At 47.1% G+C, this 22,578-nt stretch overlaps 1 protein-coding gene across 1 annotated transcript in view; it reads right to left on the bottom strand.

Annotated features, from left to right (window-relative positions):
* The window catches only part of LOC104014589 (alpha-2-macroglobulin-like), a 40,001-nt gene that overhangs the window by 1,877 nt on the left and 15,546 nt on the right, over positions 1-22,578 (bottom strand). Inside the window, exons 11-35 of the mRNA XM_087764956.1 lie at positions 22,219-22,380; positions 21,720-21,947; positions 19,990-20,053; positions 18,617-18,759; positions 18,101-18,250; positions 17,717-17,887; positions 16,894-16,993; positions 16,060-16,186; positions 15,546-15,774; positions 14,487-14,613; positions 13,755-13,876; positions 11,451-11,502; positions 10,729-10,812; positions 10,424-10,600; positions 9,444-9,528; positions 8,743-8,899; positions 8,381-8,455; positions 6,133-6,295; positions 4,911-5,134; positions 4,103-4,321; positions 3,668-3,795; positions 3,209-3,299; positions 2,792-2,860; positions 2,265-2,367; positions 1,492-1,533 (exon numbers count right to left, since the gene is read on the bottom strand). Coding sequence (XP_087621082.1) covers positions 1,492-1,533; positions 2,265-2,367; positions 2,792-2,860; positions 3,209-3,299; positions 3,668-3,795; positions 4,103-4,321; positions 4,911-5,134; positions 6,133-6,295; positions 8,381-8,455; positions 8,743-8,899; positions 9,444-9,528; positions 10,424-10,600; positions 10,729-10,812; positions 11,451-11,502; positions 13,755-13,876; positions 14,487-14,613; positions 15,546-15,774; positions 16,060-16,186; positions 16,894-16,993; positions 17,717-17,887; positions 18,101-18,250; positions 18,617-18,759; positions 19,990-20,053; positions 21,720-21,947; positions 22,219-22,380 — 3,292 coding nt within the window. The remainder of the gene's footprint in view (positions 1-1,491; positions 1,534-2,264; positions 2,368-2,791; positions 2,861-3,208; positions 3,300-3,667; positions 3,796-4,102; positions 4,322-4,910; positions 5,135-6,132; positions 6,296-8,380; positions 8,456-8,742; positions 8,900-9,443; positions 9,529-10,423; positions 10,601-10,728; positions 10,813-11,450; positions 11,503-13,754; positions 13,877-14,486; positions 14,614-15,545; positions 15,775-16,059; positions 16,187-16,893; positions 16,994-17,716; positions 17,888-18,100; positions 18,251-18,616; positions 18,760-19,989; positions 20,054-21,719; positions 21,948-22,218; positions 22,381-22,578) is intronic.

Here is a 22,578-nt window from a genome sequence, read left to right as displayed (position 1 = left end):
ACGGACGCAGCCCAGGTTAGCAAGCAGTATGGAGTAAAAGCGTGGGAGCTTGGGCTCTCTTCCAAGACACCAGATATGAACACAAAAGGAGATATAAATTTCATCATTTACCACCAGCAAGAGACATAGTTTTTGCCTTCCCCAAGCCCAAATCACTTTTTCTCTGGTCTCAGATGCCACAGTCAGGCTCTGTGAAAAACCACTTCCCAGGGTCTCAGTGCTTTCCAGAAGCCTCCATATTCCAAATACCTGAAACTGGGCAACTGATGGGAAGCCAGACCTGCCAGTCTTCACACTGGAAGACTCCATATAGGACAGGGGAAGTATTGCTGCTGAGGGCCTTTCACAGAAGCTCCTATATTACCTGTGCTCCTAAGCCAAACACCTGTGCCCTTGCGCTGCAGAGAATCCCCCAAAGATCATAGCCTCTCTGTCCTGCTGGCTCAGACTCCAAACCAAGACTGAGGGCTGGCTGTCAAGGATCATGAGGAATACCTGCCTCCTGAGAGACCCCCCCTCCTGCTTGAGGAGCAGGGTGGCTGAGCAGGAAGCAGCTACCAAAGGCAAACTTGCCACCTCTCGGGATCCAAGGAGAATGGCATTGCTTAAAGGCATGCTGCAATGTGCCAGCACCACTGTGGGCTTTACCACATGCAGTTGCTAAGTAGGCTAGAGTGCCATATTGGAGAACTATGACCCCCCCCAGACGAGTGATGTGGCTGTGTGTGCAGGTGGGGGTCTACCACCAGGGCAGTTTTCTGTCACCATACAAGAGAGGCAAGCCCAAGTTCCTATAAGAGCAAAACACTTACCTCTTCAATAACAAGGGTTGGGAGGGATTCCTCTGTAATGCAGACTTCCTATTGCAGGTATGGCTCCATGCTCAGAGTAGGAAGCATGACATTACAGCTTTAGTGAAAAGGTATGCCGGGTTTGGGCAGGAGGTTCTGGAGCATAACATGAAATCACGGTAGGTCAGACCATGACATGCTGCTTTACGGGATATCTTTTGGTGGCCTTGATTTGCTCTATTGCTCTAGACAGAGTGCTTCTGGGTAAGTGTGTGCCGGGTGGTTTGAAAGAGCCAAGTCCCCTCAGCATGATACCACAGCTACCCTAGCTGGAGCTCTCAGGAAGGACCAGAAGATACTTCAAATCTGAGACAACAAGAATGATGTAAGAAACTTGACCTCAAAGAAGAAGTCCAAGGGGCAGTAGAAGAACAATAGGGACACAACCTTCATTAAAGCCAGAAGACCCTGACTATGGAAACCACTCTGAGAATTCAGCGATGGTGTATTTTGAAGGAGTCAACAATGTTGTGCCTCCCATGCTCTCAGTTTTGCATAAAAACCCTGTGCCTGTGAGTTGGGCCAATCTCATCCAAATTATCCATTGAGCAGAAAGAGACAAGCACTAGCTGGAAGACCAAATATACAATGAAGAAAATGTAGAGAACTGTGAAGAAGGGAAGGGCTCTCGGTACCCTACCTGCGGTGCAGGGAGCGCTGTACTCCTGTGTGGCAAACTCATCTGGAAAAGAGAAGGGAAGGGAGCGAGCGGGCTGTCAGAGCCCCCAGCCCTCCTGGCAGAGGGACGGGTGCCAGAGAGACACTTCTGCCAGGCCGCACAGCAGCCCGCTGCCGCCATCGCCGCCTCTCCCCCAGAGATCCCAGTTGGGTGGCAGGCAGCCGCCGTCCCGGCCCCGTCCAGAGGCCGCAGCGGCGAGGCGGAGCCGCCGGGCACCGGCGGCCCCAGCCCGTCCCCACCCCCGCGTGCCCGGGGGCTGCTCGGGCACCCTCTGCCCGCCCCTGGGGCGGGGGATGGCTGCGGCGCTGCCAGCCCGGCGCCGCAGCCGGGGCAGCAGAGGCCGAGGGAGCGTCAGAGCTGCCGGGAAGCCGGGGCTTCCCCGGGGAGGCAGGGCCGGCCGGGGCGGTGGCCTCCTCCGCCGTCTCGCTCAGGGGAGGGCGGCTGCAGAGCAGCTGCGGCGTGAGGGGCAGCCGTGCGGGGAGCGCCGCGCCCTCCCCTCTGCCCAGAGCTCCCCGCGTTGTCCCCTGCGGCCTGCCCGGGCAGGCGCGGGGGAGGAGGGCAGGGTGGCGGCCTCCCTCCGGCGCCCCCGGCCCCGCTGCGCTCAGGGAGCTCAGGCGGCGCGGGGGCGGGCGGCGGCCCAGGCCAGGGGCAGCCGCGGCTCCCCGCAGCTCCCGCGGCCGTGCCGCCTCCCGCCGCCCGCCCTCGCTCCCCCGGCCCCCCAGCCCCGCACTCACCTGTCTCGTAGTAGTCGTAGACCTTGACCTGAGCGGGCTTCAGGCCCTGCACCGGGACGTCCCGCTCCACCGTGAAGGAGAAGCTGAGGGTCTGGCTGCTCAGCTGGGGAAGGGAAGCGGTGGAGGCTGAGGGGCGGCCCGGTGCTGCCCCGGGCTCCGCCGTGCCTCGGCGCTGCCCGCAGGCTCCCTCGCTCTCCCCCGCCACCCGTGCCCGGGCCCTGGTGGGTGCGGGGCTGCGGGCCTGGCCGAGGGGCAAGGGGAAACCCTGGGGCCTTTCCCGACGCTGGGGGAGGCTCTGGCTGGTGGGGAGGCCGGGGCCCGATCTGGGAGTGGGGCGCAGGGAAACCCTGCTGGGGGCTGGGAGGGAAGTCCGAGTAAGTCTGAAAGGTCGGCAAAAGTCAGTATGGGATTCAGTCCTGTTCTTCTCAGAGCCGTGGTGGTTTTGAGTCCCAGATCTTTTGCCCTATGTGGCCATATGTCCTAATGCCTGCGTTTCTGACCCATCATCACCGCAGACGGATGCTCACCTTTTCCAGATACACCAGCACATGGTTGGTACTCAACTCTGTTCGCTCAATAACAGGGCGGCTTTCCAGCTGAAGAAAGAAGACCAAGATGTTACTGCGTTGAGGGTGGTCTCCCTGTGCCCCTTACACAGCCCTATGGATGGGAGGTACGGTGGATGAAACACTGGGGTACTCGGGGAACCAAGTCTGCAGCATGGAACTGCCTCCTTGGTGTGCATGATACCATGGTCCCCAGGCCTTCCCTTTGCCAGCCCGGCTGATGAAATACAACCTGGCTCCAGTGGAGACTAAGCAGTTGTCCAAGCACAGTGATGAAACAACTCAATGAAAATACATTCCTTCACTTGCTACAGAAGCTTGGAAGGTGTCTTAAAGATAAGAAGCTGGATGTAGCTTGTTTGAAGAACAGGCTCCTACCTTCCTCACGGAGGACTTCACGGGGATGAATCCTGACAGCATCTTCACATCAACAATCACCATGTTGGAGCCATTGCGCTCCCCAGTGTAACTAAGGAACCAAACAACAAGGATTCAGCGCACCTCAAGTCAAAGCTGGGGGCACTTCCACCTTTTTCCATAACACTTGGCACCCCACCACGTACTGGCAGTCCAGCACTTTCTTCTCCAGCTATGCCAGGGCCTCCCAGTCACCTATGCAGCTTCTCGCTAGCCCAGCCCTGGGCTGCCCACACGGCTCCACCACTGCAGGGCATGTCCTTCCTCCACAGCCTCTCATCCCAGCGCAGCTGCTTCCTACCCACTTTTCCAGGCATGCCCTGCCCCTCCAGGGCTTCCAGACTGGCTCACCCTGGACCGCCAGACCTCCTCCAGCTCCCGTGGCTTCTCAGGAAGGCTCAGACCCAAACGCAGGCTCACCTGACATTTACGCCTACGTCAAAGACCTTGTGAGCCTTGGAGTCCTCACATGTCTCTGGGATCGTGTAGACATGGAGCATGAAGGGTGCATCCTCCTGCGTGGGCTGCACGTTGTACCTCAGGCTTGTCTAGGGGAGAGCCAGCAGTTCTGTGTGAGCACGGGTGCGTGTGTGCTGAGCACGTGAGAGAGACCATCCTGTCCCCGTCCTGCCTCCCCACCACTCCCATTCTCTCAGCTCGTCCACGTTGCGGATCCTTCCCTCCTTCCCTCCCACTCTTTCTCCTCCACACACCTCTACTCTGCTTCTCCTCTTCCCGCTCCCAGAGCCTTCCCTCCCACTCCTCCCCTCTCCCCTGTCCCTTCTGCCCTCTCCCTGGCTCCCACCTGGCCAGGGGCTCTCCTCCCAGGATGCGTCCTGGCCCCATCACCCTCACCTGCAGGTAGACGCATCCTTCGCCAGACACCTCTGTGCTGTACTCCCCTGGCACCTGGGGCAGGGGCACGCGCTGGAGCAGCAGCCGGTTTGTGGGATCCACTTGGAAGTCTTGCTGGAAGTCCCCTCCAGATCGCAGGCTCACTTTAGAAGCTGCTCCGCTCTTGGCATAGGTGGCAGCTCCGTACAGGGACAGGGCTTGGAGAGCCACCACTGTGTCCTGAAAGAGATGGGTGCCGGCACCCAGGGGAATACAGTCGGCCTTTGCACAGCCTGCCCCCGCCCCCAGCCTGCCCTTTGCTGTCGCCAGGCATCCTCCCCTCCATTCTCCACTTTCTCCAGTTTTAAGTGCAAAGGGGAGAGGGAAAGAGCAGCTTTTGCACGTTTCCATTCCCTTCCTGTGTCCTCTGCACAGCAGTTGCATGTTCCCTGAGCTCCCTGGCACGGAGCTCCGCGCAGCCTGCACTCGCTTGCCACAGGGTGAAGCAGCAACTTCATACGCACAAACAAATTGCAGTGGGAGCCCTCTCCAGTGGCACAGACACACGTCCCTTGTGTCCCTACCGTTCTGCCCCACTGTGTGAAGAAAACCAGGTCATTAACCACAATATCAGTCATTCCCAGAGGCACTACCTGACATACTAGCCTCCAGCCTCTTGGGCACTTGGCAACCGTGGTAGGTACTGCAGGGATATACTGCAGGGGTACAGCCCCTGCCCTGGTGAACCCTACTGTGCTCCCACCGGGGTCTCTGACACTTCCCATCTTCTGACGTGGATGGGTGAGGTCACGGGAGGGAAGCAGCTCACCTGGGTGGAGGAGAAGCCTCCGTTGGGGTTCTGCTGACCGCTGATCCACTTTGCAATAAGAGACGCAAATGACAGCTCCTCCTGGGAAGGTGCCGGCTGCGTGGTGAGGTGAGCAAGGAGCACGTAGGCCGTCATCTCCACTTCAGCAGAGGGAGCTCGGTAGCGATAGTACGGGAGATCAACCTCTGGCTCTTTCCCAGGCCGCTGCCAATGAACGGACCCATCTTCACAGGAGGCAGGGAGCGTGGAGACAAGACAACAAGCAATTATTAGTAGTCACTGAAAGGCAGTTCTTGATCTGCTGCTGGTCCAGTTGGGAGGACAGAGCCTCCAGGACGCATCTGTCATGCAGGGTGAAATGGGAAGGGTCAGACAACTCTTTGTTGCTGCATCTCCTCTGGGGCTGCCGAGGCTCAGTCCTTGGGCCTGGATACCACTTTGTCCTAGACTCCAGATGCATGGAGGCATTACTGGGCTCGAGCACCAGCCGAGCACCAGGCTGGCACTACTTGCCTTGTTGGGTAGAGATGCCAGGGTTGGGCAGTGACAAGCTCTGTGAGGCAAAATGCCCCAACGACTGTGAGCAGGGCTTGAGAGTCACCTGCAGGTGGAAAAGGCAAAAGGTGCTGGGGATATTTCCTTCACAGCCCTGCTCCCCAATGCGTGGGCAAGCCCACTGTCCGGCCTGACTTGACCAGAATGCTTCCAAGTCGTTACATGATTTCCTGGAAGACTCAGAGCTTATGCTATGGCCTCCGAAATGACCTGTATGCTCGTTTTCTCTCTCAGCACACGCAGCTCTTCTCTGATTTATTGTCCCTTGTGCTGTGCAAGGTCAGCTTTCTTGAATGTTGAGCACGTGCACTGGAAGGAAGGAGCGGCCATAAACATTGCTAAGTCTTTGCTAAGCAGTGCCTGGTGTGGCAAGAGGAGCGGCCTGAGGAGAGACGCTAGCAGAGCTACCCTTTAGTTCAGCACGGATGGGGATGGTGCCCGGTGCTTCCTGATGAACTCCCTGGGAGCGGAGAAGTAGGACTGGGCAGTGAGAGGGAGTTCTCAACAACGCAACCCCTTTGCACCAGTTTTTCCTCTCCCTCCACCTTTCCCCACCCACAGAAGCCATTTCCTGCAGCCATTGCCCCACCAATACAAGCCACTTTATCAAGGGAAGATGCAAGGCCAGTGGGCTGGAAGAAAGAGACGTCCCACCAGGAGCGCTCACCCTTTCTCACGGCTTCCTTTCCAAGGGAGCCAAGCAATGCCTTCCGCTTGTCCTCCTTCCCTGCCAGGGCGAAGGCGTACGCCATCAGTGCCTTGGTGTACACGTGGTTTTCTTTCTCTGCTGCTGTCTCCAGGCAGAATAGAGCGTTACGCACCACTGAGTGCTGGAAGGAGAGAGAGACTGAGAGACTGGAGCAGCCCGAGCTCACACTGAGGTCCATCTTAGAACAACAGGAATTGACATTCCCACTCCCCTCTCTGACAAAGATTGTACCACTGTGTATCCCTTCCCCTCCAGGTCCAATACCCCCTTGAACGAAAGGGCAGGCAAAGGCTGTTCCTCATCTTGCACCTGCTTTTCTTTAATACATCTTGTTGCAATGTTTTTTCCCAGTTTGATTTAAAGACTGTGAAATAGGGCTCCAACCCTTCTGCCTTGAGAAGAATTACTAGCCTGATTGTGTCCTTTCCTTTTTATTGTTTAGCTCCCCTTTTCCAGGGCCTTCTGAAAAATTTCATTTTGCTGGATCTTGATAACATAGCTTCTAGTTTGGAGGCAAATTCTATCTCTGCATGAGAAAGAATATTTTTTTTTCTGTTTTCTGGAGTATTTTTTGTGACATGTTTACTTCCACAATGCATGTCTTTTTTAAGGTCAAATCTCAAGTGTGGTTTAAGAGCACAATTGCTAGAGCAAAGCAAAATGTAGCTACTTTACATAGTGTTAAGTAACAGACACTGCGACCCCATGACCTTTCAGCAAGATGCATGACTATTCCTCATTTGTGATGGAAAAACTGGTATAAAATTGAAACAATAACACTGCAGGGCGGCATGCCATGATGTGAAGCCTAACAGCACATTTACAGCTTAATCAATGGTCTAGAAGGACAAGACTTATTTTTCAGTGGCTTTGTACTTTGCCTTCACTGGGTGTGTACTGGAAGATGAAGTCTTTTGTGGTCACTTTTGGAGACCCAATTCAGCTGCTTTTGAGAAAGCAGAGAATAAAAATAAAATTGGTTGGGTCCATGCCTCACCTAAGGTTTCCTATGCTTACTACTGTTTGTAAGGTAAGTGTTGGGGAGGAGTTCAGTCTAATGAGAGGACGTGGCAGTAGATACACATGCTGAGGACAGTACTAATAAGTTTTTACTGAGGGGTCTAATATGGCTTATTTTACTTACGGAAATACTCTGTATCTTGCCAATAGCATTAAATACCTAAGCAGTGTGCTATGCTCAGGAGTTCATGCAGCTTAACTTGAAATGCACCCATATCCCAACGAGATTCTGACAAACTCCTTCACATTCAGTGGCACTTTTACGCTCAGACAGGGAGATGAAAAACATCCTTGTTATCCAACAGAGTTCTGCCTGAGAACTTGCCTTCTAAACACAGCACATACCAAAGAAAGAATACTCTTCTGGTGAAGTTAATGTTGTCCATGTCACCCTACTGACAAAATAATTCCTTTTGCTGGTTCTCACTATACAGGAAAAAACTTTCAACACAAAATAGTCCCTACTACGTTCGGAGCAGAGGGATTATAGCAGCCTGGCAACCATCCTGGCTCAGCAGTCCTTCTGCTGCAATTCACACCCCAATTTTACCTGCACCAGAGGTTTGTCTCACAGTAAGGGGATCACAGACTCAGGGATCAGAATGACCAAACCCACATTGCTTCTACATAGGCCTCAGGCTTTTCACAGTTTATGGTATTCCCTATAGGTATACCTTATTCCCCAAGCATTAAGGATGGGGATTTCCCATAAAACAATCTAGAAGAGGCAGAGAAAATTAGAATGAATCCCTGAGGGTGCCCTTTTTTTACAAACCTGTGCTGTTGTGTCAACACAATAGGCCCAGACAAATGGTTCAGCAGGAATGTACTATTCCAACAAACAAAAGGAGATTTTTGTGGGTGTAGAAACCCTATTTGGCTCATTTCAGAGATTTAAATATTATTTAACTCACTGTTAATCCAAGATGTACTCTTTTAAAGGAGCAAAAGCTTGATCCTCCACAAAAGAACTCAGAAAAAGATTAAGTGAAATGTGTATATGGGAGACAGGATTGGACAGGGGAGAAAAATGGAGGAAAAGTGTTATTCCAGTCTAGGCTTGAACAGAAAGAATATTCAGACAGGATTTCTTCTTTCAAAAGGTAAAGGGACCTGATAATCTGGGGGGCCACTAGTAGGGCAGGTTAGTACCATCTGTGGCTCAGGTTGGGGTGCAGACACATACGGTTACAGGCAGAGGAATCTCCAGCAATGCAATAGTGATGTAGGCTGTCAGCGTGATTTCGTCATCCACTCCACCCTGCAGGGAACCACAAAAGTAGATGTTGATCCCACACAGCACCACTGGCTTCTCCCTGTGCTACATATCTACATCCTGCAGGGACAAATTCTTCCTAGCCTCCTTCTCATGGTAAGTCCTTCAGAAGCTGTGGTTGGCTTCTTCCTGCTTCTGTGATAGCTCACATATTTAACTCCCCCTCCTCCTCAACCCCCAAGGACTGAAATAGCCTGTTCATCCCAGAGTGACTTCTGGACAAGTCCCAGCCTTACAGAGCCCATGTGGAGCCAACCAGGCAGACACATTACCTTCATGGCATTGTTCAGGAGTGTCCCAGAACTGCGGAAACAGCCGTTCTCCTTCTGCTTTTGAGTGAGCCAGACCAAAGCATCCTGGATGTGCTTCTCATCTATGAAGATGTAAGGCCGAGCCTGGGCAAAGGACTTGAGGACAAAGGCTGTGAGCCTGAAAGTGACAGAGGGAACTGAGACATCCTGAGCAGGCCCTGTATCCATCATAGGTCATAGGGCCCCTGTGGGCATCACTGTTTTGGAGGAACACAATAGAGGCTACAGGACTTGATCACAGGAGGCTGGTTAGAAACTGTGACTAGCTTAGCGACTCGGTGAGATAGGGACCAATGGTAAATGGAGCCTGCCAGTCATAGCCCTGAGGGGTGTGGGTAGGTGAGCAATGGCACTCTGGGGATTCATCAGCATCTTCTGCTAACAAGAACCAGCTAGGGCATCCTGCAGGTCACCCTCACTTGAGCTGAAGAACGGTGTCAGGGGAGGTAAGTAGCTATCAGTGCAGCATTGCAAACCTAAAAGGAATCTCCCTGAGCATCCTTCCCTGCTCCGTTATCCCACATGATTATCCTAAGATGCCATGATTATCATTTCATCTCCACCTCCATGTCAACCTCCACAATGACCAAGCATAAGAGAACACTGAGGAAAGGGAGGGCATGAAAAGCAGAAACGAAAAGCCAGTCGTACTGAAGTCTTACCAGGTATTCCCAACTTGCCCATAACGGGGCCCAAAGGTGCTATAAGAACCATCCCAGTGTTTGTAGTTCAATTGCCTCTGATACCCTGAAACAGAGAGTGGAAGAATATTTTAGTTGTCACAGTACTTTTTGAGGAGCCATGCAAAGGAAATGTAGCAGACATGGGACACAGTGCCCCCCTTCTTAGGGCAGAAGTGTGAGCTACGCTGCTCAGTGTTACAACGGTAGTTCAGGCAAACCCACAGCTCTGAGTACCTCCATCCTTGTGCTCTTCCTCTCTCCTAAAACACCTGGAAACTGGCTATCTGCGGTCATTGCCACTCTCTGCCCTAGACTTGATGAGGAGAGGTAAATGTATCCCAGACTTGAGAGAAATGGGAAAATGGTTCCCAGAGGAGAACTGAATATAAAGGTGAGCCCCACACAGGATAGGGGTGCAGAAAAGAGGATAATTTTAATTGGAGGAAGTGCAGTTTTTCTGCGAAATAACTGAGTAAAAACGGTCCCCTGTTAGTCAGCAGATACCCACCATGTCCATATGTACCAGTGTTATGTCTGCCAACATGTCCTAGCTAGTGTGTTAAAAATCTGGCCTAGTCGAAGGTGAGTGACACTTTCTAAATCTTAATCCTAAGGATGGTCCAAGATCTACATAAGCAGCTGCCACGATTAATGGTTGCAGCCTGATTTATGTATTTCATATATCCCTTTTCTTATGGAGAGAACTCTGAGTTATTGCCAGTCCTGGACTTTTTCTATGTTCCGGTTTGGATGCTGTCCTCTCTCACCCTGCACCTCCACCTGAGTGCAGGATTCTTTCTCTTATAGATATTGTATTATATACACCTGACCTACCACATGTTCCCTTAATGCACCAGGACAACCTCCCCCAGATCATACACGCCAGTGGCCAATAGTGTCCTTATCCAGTTGCCAAGGGAAGGAATGAAGAGAGAAGCAAAAGCTGTGTCCCAGCTCACCGCTCACTAAGTATCCGATGGCCTTGGATTTGACCTCCTCACTCAGCTGCCCTGTCTTGTTCAGATAGTCCAGGACGTAGATGTTGGGGGCAAACAGGACCATGTTCTGCTCCCCACAGCCGAATGGCATCTGGAGGAGCTGGTGCAAGTTCTGCATGGCAGTGCCCATGATGTCGCCTGAGGAACAGGACAATTTCCAGTGTAAATTAGCACAGGTCAGGACTTGCCAGTAGACTGAGCACAGCCTAAAGAAACATGGCAGTGTTTCAAAATAGCATGTGATGCTTTAAGAATGCTTCACTTACCTAGCACTGAGAAATACGCTCTGGCTGAGCCATCCACCACAGTCTCTGGGAGAACCAGGGAGAATGGCACTGACATTGACTTTTCTGGGATAAAAACCAGATCAATTTGGTTACAATTCCAGATATATCTACACGCATGGGTAGCAGCTAAGAGGGTGAGACACCATCCGCTGCACAGGGATTTGCTGCCTTCAACAAATCCATTCATCTGTAATTTTGTTGTGGAAGCTTCCCATCCTGCAAATTTTCTGTTGGGCCTGCAATACCCTCATGCACAGACTGTCACGGACTTCTGCATGGCACTATCAGCTGGCCTTGACTGACAAATACACTTCCAGCCTATTTTTCTAGCCTCTTCTGCTTTGGTGGGCAGACTTGGCTTACTGCGGAGTCCGGTTTGTGATTTTACACCCATTGCATGAAAGATGTTAGAGATAACCCTATTAAATCCCAGATATTCTCTCCCTACAGGGACCTGGCCAGCCTCAGTTCCTAAAAGATATGCTTCAGCCTCTGTGATTGCAGGGACTATTACAGACTCAGCTCTTCTCCTTTAGGAAGAATTAGTTTCACTACCAGCTGGAGATACATCTAGTTTGTTCAATTTTATCAGATCCCTACACCTTTCTTCTCAGAGCAGAGCATTCACAAGTCTTGTCTTCTCCCTTTGTCTTCAGTCTCTACCTTGGCAAAGAAAGTCTTAGAAAGAAAAAGGCTCTTACCAGATGCACAGAGCACAGAGTTGTAGGTAGTTTCCACCTCAGTCCCTTCCGGCTTGGGGAAAAAAGCAAGGAAAAAAAGCAAAAAATGAGAAACAACAACAACAAGAAAAAAGAAAAGGAAGAAATATCAAGAGGGAAACTAAAAGGGACTCTAAGAAAATTAAATACTTATAAATTCTCCTGTGGTAATAACTTCATTATACTGAAACGTCTTTAGAAATTGCTTACCAAGCTTTTTCTTCCATGGGCTAAACTGAGGATAAATGAAGACTATAACATACTGCCTAATTACAAACATGAAATTTAATACATGTTCTTTCCTTTCTTATTACTGAGAGAGGACCTGCAGCTTCACAGGTTACGATGCAGATAGCATGCAAGATGATGTTACCAACAGTGCTAAGAGAGCCACAGGGCTCTGTCTTCCAAGGTGCTGCCCACCGAGTGCCTGGGACACCGGTAGGATATGTATGCAAGAGCTTTGACAGGTGGCAACTAGAGCACTCCAATGCACCCACAAGTGACATGTTACAACACCCCAAATTTAAATACATGCCACAGTCAACTGGTGATTGTATCTCTCTGTTTCAAAAACTTCTAGCCTAAGACTAGGGGAAAAAAAAGAAAGAAGAAAAAGCTTTTAGAATAAACTATGACAAATCTAAATGCTTCTGTTTCAAAAGGCACCTTCTTGTTTGTTTCAGTATGTCATTCTGAAATGCAACTAAATGAGAAAGCCATTGTTTTGTTTGATTTTGAACAATTCAACAGGAAATTAAAACATAGAAACTGTAACTATTTGAAAGATTTTCCTTTCCCGATGAGAAATTCCTGGGTGAAAAAACATCCTGTTTCCCAACTAGCTCTCAGCAAGGCTTGTTTTCCCGAGGGGCAAGAGGACACCGCAGGGGCTCTGGCACACTCCCTTCTCGCTCCCCGGAATGCACTGCCTGCTGCAGGGGTTATTGGTATCCATGTGTTTGGGACAATGCAGCTCCACCCCAAGCAAGTTACACTGTATCCACCCCTGCTAATTAATTGTTCAGCCTTGGATGCTAATCTCTGATTCTATCCAGTCAGGGCTTGCTGTAGATTAATTACCTCATTACAATAACAGGATAAGACCAGTAATCTCTCAGACATCCTGACAGAAGTATTTTTAATGCTTATTCAGTTATTTTCACTCCCCCACCATCTGGGAGAAAAGACTTTACAGTTCTGATCTTCCAGTATCTTCAAAAAACAAAATAAACACTCTTTTTCCTGAAGGCATATATGAAATTAGGAAGTTTGCCTGAAATGTTAAACAGTTATTTGTGCCCTGATACACGAAATGCACTATGCAACCAAATTAATTTGTAAATAAGTGAAATTAAAAAAAAAAAAAAAAAGACTAACAGATAGGATTGTCATTCCAGCATTACATTCAGGTTAGCAAAATATTTTCTGAAGTTACATATTGCAAGAATCCTAGCTCTGCCTTACTGAAAATTTGAATGTCTGCAATGTAAGGGGGACTTGCAATGTTATATATTACTCCTGACTTAATTTTGTTAAGTATGATTATTCCTTCTGTCATGCATAGGATCGACAATATTATGACATTATATAGATTTCACTATACAACAAGCTAGTACTCTTTGTTTGCTATTAATATCACAGGGAGTCTTATCCTGTGGATTAATTTTATGACTGGCTATTTATCATGGGAAAAGCTGTGGTTTTATCATTGCAAAACACTGCTTAAGAAAAAAAATGTACAAAAGAATGCAAAAATAAAAAGTTAGTTCATACTGTTTTGAACATTCTTAAAGTGTAATAAAAAACATTCAAAACAATGATGGTAGTTTTGTTTGGAAATATTTGTAGATTGTGGTGACTGTTCCATATTCCAAAGTACTGCCCATGTGCTGGAGGAGACACATAAGGTTTCTGGCAAGTCTTCCATTTACAACCTATCCCTGTGATTTATTACAGGTAAAACCAAGGAGTTCTCGTTTATCTCCCAGATGATGTGTCTGGGACAAACCTGTCATTATTGCCTGCCTTATTATTTCTGTCCCACTACGTAATGTAATACCCTGCTTTTACTATGAGATGGCAACATTATGAGTTATGGTCTCTATTGGCCTATGTGAGATTTATCAATGCTTCTTTTATAAAAGCATGCAGAGTAAGAGTCACCCAAGCCATTATTGCTGCGATCATGGCTAAAACAGAAAACCTTTATCATACAGCAACTGTTGCTGTGGAGCATGAAATTATTATTACTTTTCTGTGCCACTGAACTCAGCAGCCACATACCTCCACCAGCAGCTGTCTGATGACCGTGTCCTTCTGCCCTTTCTCAGGGGTCTCCACGATGGCGTTCCCGCAGGGCTGCTGGTTCTGCAGGGCCTCAGTGCTCACGGAGAACTCCACTTGCCCTGGAGGAAACAGGGGTCAGCCAGCCCCACTGGGCAGTGTCAGGGAAATGTGGGTTCGTGTTTGTGCTGGGCACTCTCTGGTGCATTACAAAGAAGCTTTTCCAAGAGGAGAACTAAACTCAAGGCAGTGTTTTATCTTGATCCAGCTGCAACCTTCCAGGCTACCTCCTTCGTGATGGCCACCCGAGCAGGTGTTAGTCCATCAGCAAGAAAAGTAGTGGAGGGGCAGGTCTTGTAAATCAAACAGTCTTGTTCTGGGAGGCTTCAGAGAAAGCAAGCTTTGATTAAAATATTTCAGACCCACCTACATTAAGCTAAGACATTCTCAGCTCCACAACAGGAATGTCTGAGTGCTTTGTATGCATTAAGGGAATCTGTGATTTCTATTCAAATGTTAAGACAACAATGGCCCATAACACTTAAATTGTTTGTTTAGGACCTGGAAACTGCATCCCAGTGTAGTCTTTCAACCTCAGGGTTGGACTTCTCACTTCTGGCATAGACAAGATCCTTCCAGACAGCTTTGGAGTCATCTAGCTCCTCACACCAAAGATCTGATGTCATCCACAGATATCTGATCCCGGTATTTTCTTGTTGTCCAGCCTCTTACCTAGAGATCTTGGTGTTACTGTCCAAGCCACAGTTTTCCTTTCATTCATGCAGACGCAGTAGGATTCTTCCTGCTCCTCTACTGGTGTAGCGAGGAAATGAGTAGATTCAGCCAGAGACACGCTGACCTGCCGGTTGTACAGAGAGGTGTCATGAAGGTTGGAATTGCAGAGCAGCTGGGGTTACTGGAGACTGTGCAGTACATGGAAATGGGTAGTGGAGCTGGTTATACTGTGGGACTGAGAACCTTATGCATATTGCAGAGCAAGAACTGGGTAATAATTAAAGACCCCCCTCATGATTAGTTAGGTGAAGAAGTAAAACACTAGCAGTGGGAAAGCTAGTAAGGGAAGAAGGGAGAGTGGAATAAGGAACCTGAAATAGCAAAAATAGCAAACAAAAAAATAGCAAACAAAACAGGAAAGACGAAGATAAGTGAGAGTCCTGGATCAGTGCCCCTCCTTGTTTCAGTTTCATTCCTTTTAGAATAAAAATCTGTATTTATAAAAAACTGAGCAAAGGTGATTGATTGAGATTTTGTTCCCAAATTCTCTCTTGTCTTTTTTGTTGGTGAAAGAGTGCAGATAAGAATAGTGAAGCTATATAGCTCTGCTCAGTGTCTTAGGAGCAGATGCAATAAATCACAGGAAGTCTGTATATTCCAGCAAACCTGGCGTGATACTTTGTGAGACGAGACTAAAGGCTGAACACAGGTATCCACCCTGGTGAACCTGGAGTTTCCATGTGGGTATGCAATGATGCTGTGGTCTATGGATAACCCAAGTTTCATATTTCTATAGGACAATGACATAAATCTGTGATGACAAGGCCGGGGCCCTCTGCAGCAGAGCTTTGGGTTCTGAATCAAACACAGCTTTCAAAACTTTGTCAGAAAAACATATTCCCCCTTTATTAAATACACCAAGAATTCCTACATGCGTACACCTATATGAAATTATAGTCAGAGATCAGTCATCTGGCTTGGGAAACCATGTTATAAGTGGCCCATTGTAGCCTTCCCTAAGCTGTCAGACTGAGCAAGGTTGTGAATGCCTCTTACCCTGATGCAGGCGTTCAGGTAGTTGAAAACAGTGGCCTTCAGCGTGAAGGACTCACCACGCACCACAGAGTAGGGCAGGGTGAGCTCTACAAAGAAGGGCTGGAAGGCTCTGAGGGACACTGTCGGGGACAGGCCAAAGCCCGTGTCTGCCGAAGTGCAGAACGCATTGGCCTTCCACTCGGTGATGGTGTCAGGGATGGTCACGTCTAGATCAGCATTTCCCTCAGAGCTGGTGAAGCACAGAGAACAAGATTTCAGTTATATTCCAGTGATCATCTATGTTTTTCTTAGCCTACTGAACAACACCTGCTGACAGCAAACTGCTGACTGGCTGGGATATGGGCACTGGCTTTTGCATGTTCTTCTGAAGCATCCTATGCTTAGTGACCTTGAAAAATCCCTCTGTCTACTAGAAATACCCCTCTCACTGAAATACTGATATTTCCATTGAGGCTTAAATATCTTCCGAGGTTTTGCCCCAGTGACCACACTCTACGTTCCCATAAACACTTACTTCACTGAAACTATGTCCCAGATCCATGTCTCAGGGAAGTACTTCCGGACGGTCTCCACAGGATTGCCAGCAACCGTATGTTCCGTTATTTCATAATCCAGATCTTCAAGCAGATTCAATGCAGTGACTAGCAAATTTGTTCAAGGACAGGAAGAAAGGAAAAGATGTGTCAAATGCCATTCTAAATCAGGAGGACACTTTCTTTCCAGGTAGTGGTTATTCTTAGCTAAAATTTTAAAATTGAAAGAACAGTTTTTTTGAGGCTGCAGAGAAGTGATGTGACCTACCCAGCCTCTTATATATAGAGCTGGGAACAGAACCAAATTTCTCAGCCCCCAGTGGTAAAATATCTACCCAGAGAATTGTACCACCTTCTCTTATCTTGGCCCACTTTTGCCCTAGTTGTTCCTCTAGTTATTGCTAGAATGTGACTACCTAGCAGTAAAGACTCCTTTTTTTAGGTTTCCGTAGCTGGACTCAGATCTGATGGAAAAAAGCCACTGCTTTGTGCCGGCACAGTCGATCCAATGTAAGCAGAGTGTCCTAGTGCCTACAGGATCCCTCCTGTAGGGGCTGGCATGGGAATCATTGAGCACACAGAGTTCTAGCCAGGCACATCTGTCTAGCTGGGGTTAAGCAGGCAGAGGTGTATCATTTTCGTATTTCTGGACTGAGGCCAGAAGGGAGTAATCCTGAATTAGGTCAGTATTATCTGGCAGGCGAATCTGGTATGCCTGGTGTAATTAATATTCAAAGAAGTAGAGGGAAGGAAAGAAGCAGGGTGGTAAATTTTAGGTGGTTTTGTGGGAGGTAAAATGAAGCCCGTATTCTTACTAGAACTACTGTAACTCCTTTCCATCATGTGTACTGGGTAATGCTGGCAGATTTCAGGCTTATGGATCTTGCTGCTAGTGAAGACTTTTAAGCCCAATTCCTAGTAAACAAAGAGAAAGAAGAGAAAAAATATGCAAACACAGTTTTGAAAATAGACTCTTTTTAGTATGTCAAGAATATGACAGGTACTGATGTCTGATATCGATCAGAATAACAAAGGCTTGTATATAAGTGCCAGATAGACTGGTTTAACCCAGATGTTGAGGCTTTATCAAGTTATACTCATCCTAAGGCTAAATCTTGGCATGATCAGATGGAAAGCTGAGGCCACAGGTCTACCCTGGGGACATCTACCTGGGTGAAAATGACATGTGTGAAAAGCATTAGATTGAGGGTACCCAATAAGTCTTGTGCAGGACTCTCTAGATAGGTATAGGTGTGTTTGTGGGTTATCAAAGTAACTGGCACTTTTTAAGACCTCTCTACACCAGATAGAGAGAGAACATGCATGACTGAGGAAGAGTTTCTAATATTATGGTACCAGGGGTCACTTATCAGGATGGTTTCCTTACTTGAGCCCATTCACAGGTATCTCTACTAGCAATAAGGAGACCCTTCAAAGTTTGAATGGTTCAGAGAAGCACTCGGGCACTAATGATGGGCTCCGTAGATGCAGGGCCTGGGTCTGATTATTGTCTTGCATACAAAAGTTAGCAAGCTCAAAGCAAAGTTCACCAAAAAACCCTTCATGACAGGGGAGAAGAGGAGAGGAGACTGTCTTCCAAGAAGGAATAGCAAATAAAAACAAAAGGCTGGAGCTTACTTTGAGAATGTCATAGGCATCACCTTCACCATCAGGAGAAACGGGTATGTAGACAAATCCATTTACTAATATGTTGTCCAGTGACACACAAGGGTTTACATTGTCTTCTTCCAGGTAGTAGTCCCTGAAGTTATAACCCCGGATTTCCTTCAGTGGGAGAAGATCATACACCTGGGGAAATGCAAACAACCAGGGAAAAGTGTGGCAGGTCAGCACTTACAGACGCTACTTAACACTCCTTTGATAAAAGCCAGCTTCTAAAAAACAAGTGTAGTGAATGCAGCTATAAAAATACATGGCCTCATGTCCATAGTGGTGTTAATTGTAGTTGAAGGATTGGTTCATTCTTGTACTGGCTCATTACTAGAAATAACCAAGACTTACAGAGCTGGGAGAGAGTTCATCTTCAGGCTTCATGAGGAGAACGCTCTTGTCCACAGCACGGAGGGCACACAGGGACCTTGGTGAGGTATGGAGTTGCAGGCGTGTGTTGGAGGCAGGAAGACCTTCCTTGGGTACAAAACTCAGTCTGACCTGCAACCCCAAAAAGGAAGTTAAAGCAGCCACTTTTCCAGATGCTGTTACATGCTATTATATTGAAGCATCTAGCCTTGTGAACTGAGCTCTGCTAGTGCCTTGCAGCTCTTCTAATATATATTCAGCTTTGACCAATGTAATTAATAAAGACCAGTGATTCTCTTTCTTATTGTGTCTTGCTCCACTTTTTATAGTTATGGTTTTGTAACTTATTCTGGAGTTTCAGTCACTAATCCTCAGTCAATATCTGGTCAGACCATTTCATTAACCCATTGTGAATTCTGCCTCTGTTCTGGAACTGATAACTGAACTGAACTGGCCTTAAGACAAACATGGGTTGCATAAACCCTGGCTTATACTCACTTTATTGGGGAGGCAATTTTCAACCTGGAAATCTGCTGAACTGGCCATGACTTCCCCACTGGGTGAAGTGGTATACACAAGCATCCGTGCCAGGGGAGCAATTGCCGCCTCAACAGGGAAGGTCAACTGAAATGTCCCATAAGCTAACAGAGAGAAAAAAGGCTAAGCAACATACAAGAAGTACCAGTATATGCATTTGCCTTCTCCAGATAAAATAGTCAAGTTCACTCATGCTGAACATCTTTTGCTAGCAGGGGCAGGAATACTGATACATGACTAAGTCTATGGCTGTTGCTGAAGACACCTGCATTCAAACAGTGATCATGTAATAGGCAAATAAGATGAGTTTGGTGAGCCTCAACATGCCTTCTAGATTCTCCTCAGTTAACATTTCTTGATGTTCCCAACCCCTTTCTTCCTCAAACTCCAAGATCTTCTGCAGTCTACTAAAACAGACAAGGGAAAAAACATAGAAATAAGGGACTGTTGTAATGGGTGGCAGCAGTCAAGGTTGCAGAGTGGTTGAAAGAATAACTTTGCAAAGTTACTGCTAAGCAAGCATTTAGCTGGAACACCAAGCTATAGCTCCAACCACAGTGGAAAATGCCCTTCTATGTTGAAAGACTCTTCCTAACTGGCCTGAGCTTCATGTCACAATCTGGACAAAGGTGATAGAACATCTCTTGTTTTGAACCAGGGTGTTAGTTCAGTCACTACTACTAGTGAGGATGCAGAACTTTCTATGAACATGCAGCCCGCAAGATCTTTTATTTCCATATGCTGTTTATACCCACTGCAGTGCAACTCCTTCTCATAGACTTCCAAAATGTCTCCCTGGTCTTATTGTTGAAAGACTTTTAAAGATGTACCATAGCCAGCCTCAGTTACTGAAATGTGTAATCCTTGGACATTTATATGAATAAAATCAAATGTATTGCTTAGAATATAGGTATGTCTGTGTTTGCATGCTTATAAGGGAGAAATAATACCCAAAAAATGAAGGGAAGTGAGAGAGAGAAAGAAAAGGAGACACCTTCTTCTTCTTGCTCACTGTACATGTGAGTCTTACAACACTGGTAAGCATCCAAATTTGAATACGGTAGAGCGGGTAGCAGAAAGTGTTGGTTTGAGGAAAAAAATGGCCAAAACATTATGCATATTTTTTGTTGAATTTTCTAAAATTTTCTGGTCAAAAAAATAGCACCTGACAGAACGTGGAGAAAACAAAACTAACCCAAGCCACTTTGTTTTAAAAGATTTAATTTTGAAAATGCATTTCAATTCAAAAATTAAATATTTGAACTGAAATAATTTCTCTACATGCCCCCACCCCCAAATTATCAGAGGTGCTAAAAATGCATAGTTCTGCTCACCATCTCCAGGATTCACAGTCAGATCATGGGTGTCTGCTAATATAATGCCTCCCTTGGCCATCACCTGTGTGACAGAGAAACTTTCTTGTAATTGTTGCTACCGGTGTTGAAGGAGAATGAACATTCACTGGGTTAACTGTAGAATGTGAGTATGAATAGCACTGCCAACTGTGAGCAAAACCAAGATACTAAGCAAGTGCCAGACTGGAATTTACTGTGTCTTTGGAGACAGAAATTTTCACTCCTAGGAGGGCCAATGTTTCCTCACTGGTTAGACCTGGCTTCCCTTTGTACATATTATATATATATAGATCAGGTTCAAATGCACTTTGCCTCTGAGTGCACATGGGTTGAGGGGTCATGTGCACATTTCTAACAATTTGGAACACACTGATGATCGAAAGTTCTCCTCACTCCACTCTCAGTTGTATTGTGAGACAGTCTGGAGAAAAATTTAATCAGGATTAGTTTCGTAACTCACACAGAGTTGGAACAGAAGAGCACAGGCTGTAAAAAAGGAGAGCTTGAATAAGGTACCTGAAGTCAGGCAGCATGCAATAGCCTGAATGCTAGCTGTAATTTCCTCATTTCTAGAAAAAGTTTCCTTTTTGACAACCGAAAGCACCTACTATGCAATTACTTTCCATGTAGGATATCTATTCCATAGCACCATATTTTAATTTCAAGATGTGGAATCCACACCTATAAAAATGTAAGTTCCCTCACTGTTTGGTTACCTGCTGTATGTATATACTTAAGACCAGCTTTTCCAGGCTACTGGGATAAACAGGAATCTTGTGCTTCAATTTATTGTTAGCAGTCTTGAAAATAATCACATGGACATCTCAACCACAGGTTTCTATTCTCTTTTTTGTAATCTCAGTCTAAGTCCCCCCGATGTTCTGTACAATCCATCAGAACAGGAGTGTTTGTTCCACTGATTTCTTCTAGCTTTCCAAGGCTACTCTCATCTCTTCTGCTAGTGTCATGAAATGGCAAAACCCGAATAACAAATTTAGGAGGAAAGAAGTTCTATTTCAATATTCATCTGATTCTTCCTGTTCTCCCAAGTGAAACTGATAGATCATTGTTCAGTCACAGTTGAATTAGTGTCTCCTCTCTGCCCCCCAGAATGAATCAATTCACAGTTCTCGATGCCAGCATGTTATAGTCTGTTCCAGTTACTGTGGTATCCCAAGCTTCCCATCATTGCCTGATACGCAACCTAAGCTCTAAGCTTATTGGGCTTTTCTGGTGCTGTAGTTAGAGGTGTTGCTTTAGTTTCAGGGGTCAAAGGACAAAACTGAGTAGGAGACTGCTTTCTTCCTCATCTTTCATCTGCTTGTTGAAGGATGCTGGTTTCTGAGCTGTGACCATATATGAACCAGAATTTGGAATGGGGGAAACTGGCAGTGGAGTACTATGAAATGAGAGTTTTGGATGGCTGCACCCAAGACAATGCTCTCTCCATCAACATTTTGCCTCTCTTCTGTTCTTAATAAAACATGTACACCCTATGTCTGCACACAGAAGACAACATGGGAAACATTACAGAAATGTGTTTAAATCCCACTGCCACAGGCCACGCTTTCAGTTTCAGACTCTCTCTATCATTACTGACTAAGGACTGACCATATAGCAGTGCTGTGGTTGCTCATCATGGAAGGTAGCTATATGTGCCACAGTGCTCTCTCTGGCCATAGGTCAAAGTAACCACAAATAATTCTTACCAAATAGTAAATGACAATTTTCTTCTGCTCTCCTATGGCCTCTGGTGTGAAGATATAGTGCACCTGGATCTCTGTGGGGGAGCCACAACTCAATGTCTCAGGCTTTGGTTCAATTTTGAGGAAACTCTTACTGGGAGAGTAAAACCGACTTATTCTACGCATGGCATTCTCATATGATGGTGTGATCCAGTCGCTGTCATAACAGTTCAGTTCAGGTTTATGATCAGCCTGATAAAGAAGAATAAAAAGTTCACAGCTGACCAAAACCAGGTAACAAGTCACATGAAAGTCCACAGAAAAACTCTGGGTATGTTCTATATTTCCCACTCTTAGAAGAAGGTAGAGAACAGGAGACACAGAGAAGAGAGATGACCTGCCAAGAAACTTGCTTTATCTTCCGATTGGCAGAAAGACTGATAACCCATGGATAGATATTTCCCCTGCTGATCAGAAAGACAGAAGCTTACCCCAGTCCCTCTGCCCTGTCTCTGCCACTCACTTGGATTTCCAGGGAGGCTTGTGTGAAGGTGGTAGTGTCTATGGAAAACCAGGATTGTCCCTGCTCATCTGTAGTGTAATTCCCTTTGTATCTGTCGCCATCCACAGAAATCATGATGGTTTCATTGGCGATTGGAGCATCAGTGCCATCTACCAGCTTCACCTAACAGAGCAAAACAAAACTTCAGGTTTTAGACTAGAAACAGAAAACAATTCCCAAGCCTTAAAGCCTCTTCCCCCTTTTCCTCCTTGCAAGGCAGAATGTTTCTTACTGAGAAGAACAAAAGACGTGAATGTGGAAATCTGTGGGGTGAGTCTTGAGTTGTCTGAGGAAGCACCTGAGAAAATTCTCAGCAAAACA

This window comes from Nipponia nippon, unplaced genomic scaffold, assembly GCF_047370975.1.
Source record: "Nipponia nippon isolate SJK-2023a ecotype South Korea unplaced genomic scaffold, ASM4737097v1 scaffold_3, whole genome shotgun sequence".
Taxonomy (NCBI): Eukaryota; Metazoa; Chordata; class Aves; order Pelecaniformes; family Threskiornithidae; genus Nipponia; species Nipponia nippon.
The sequence above is the reverse complement of the archived record's forward strand: the minus strand, read 5'-3'. Positions and strand labels throughout refer to the sequence as shown.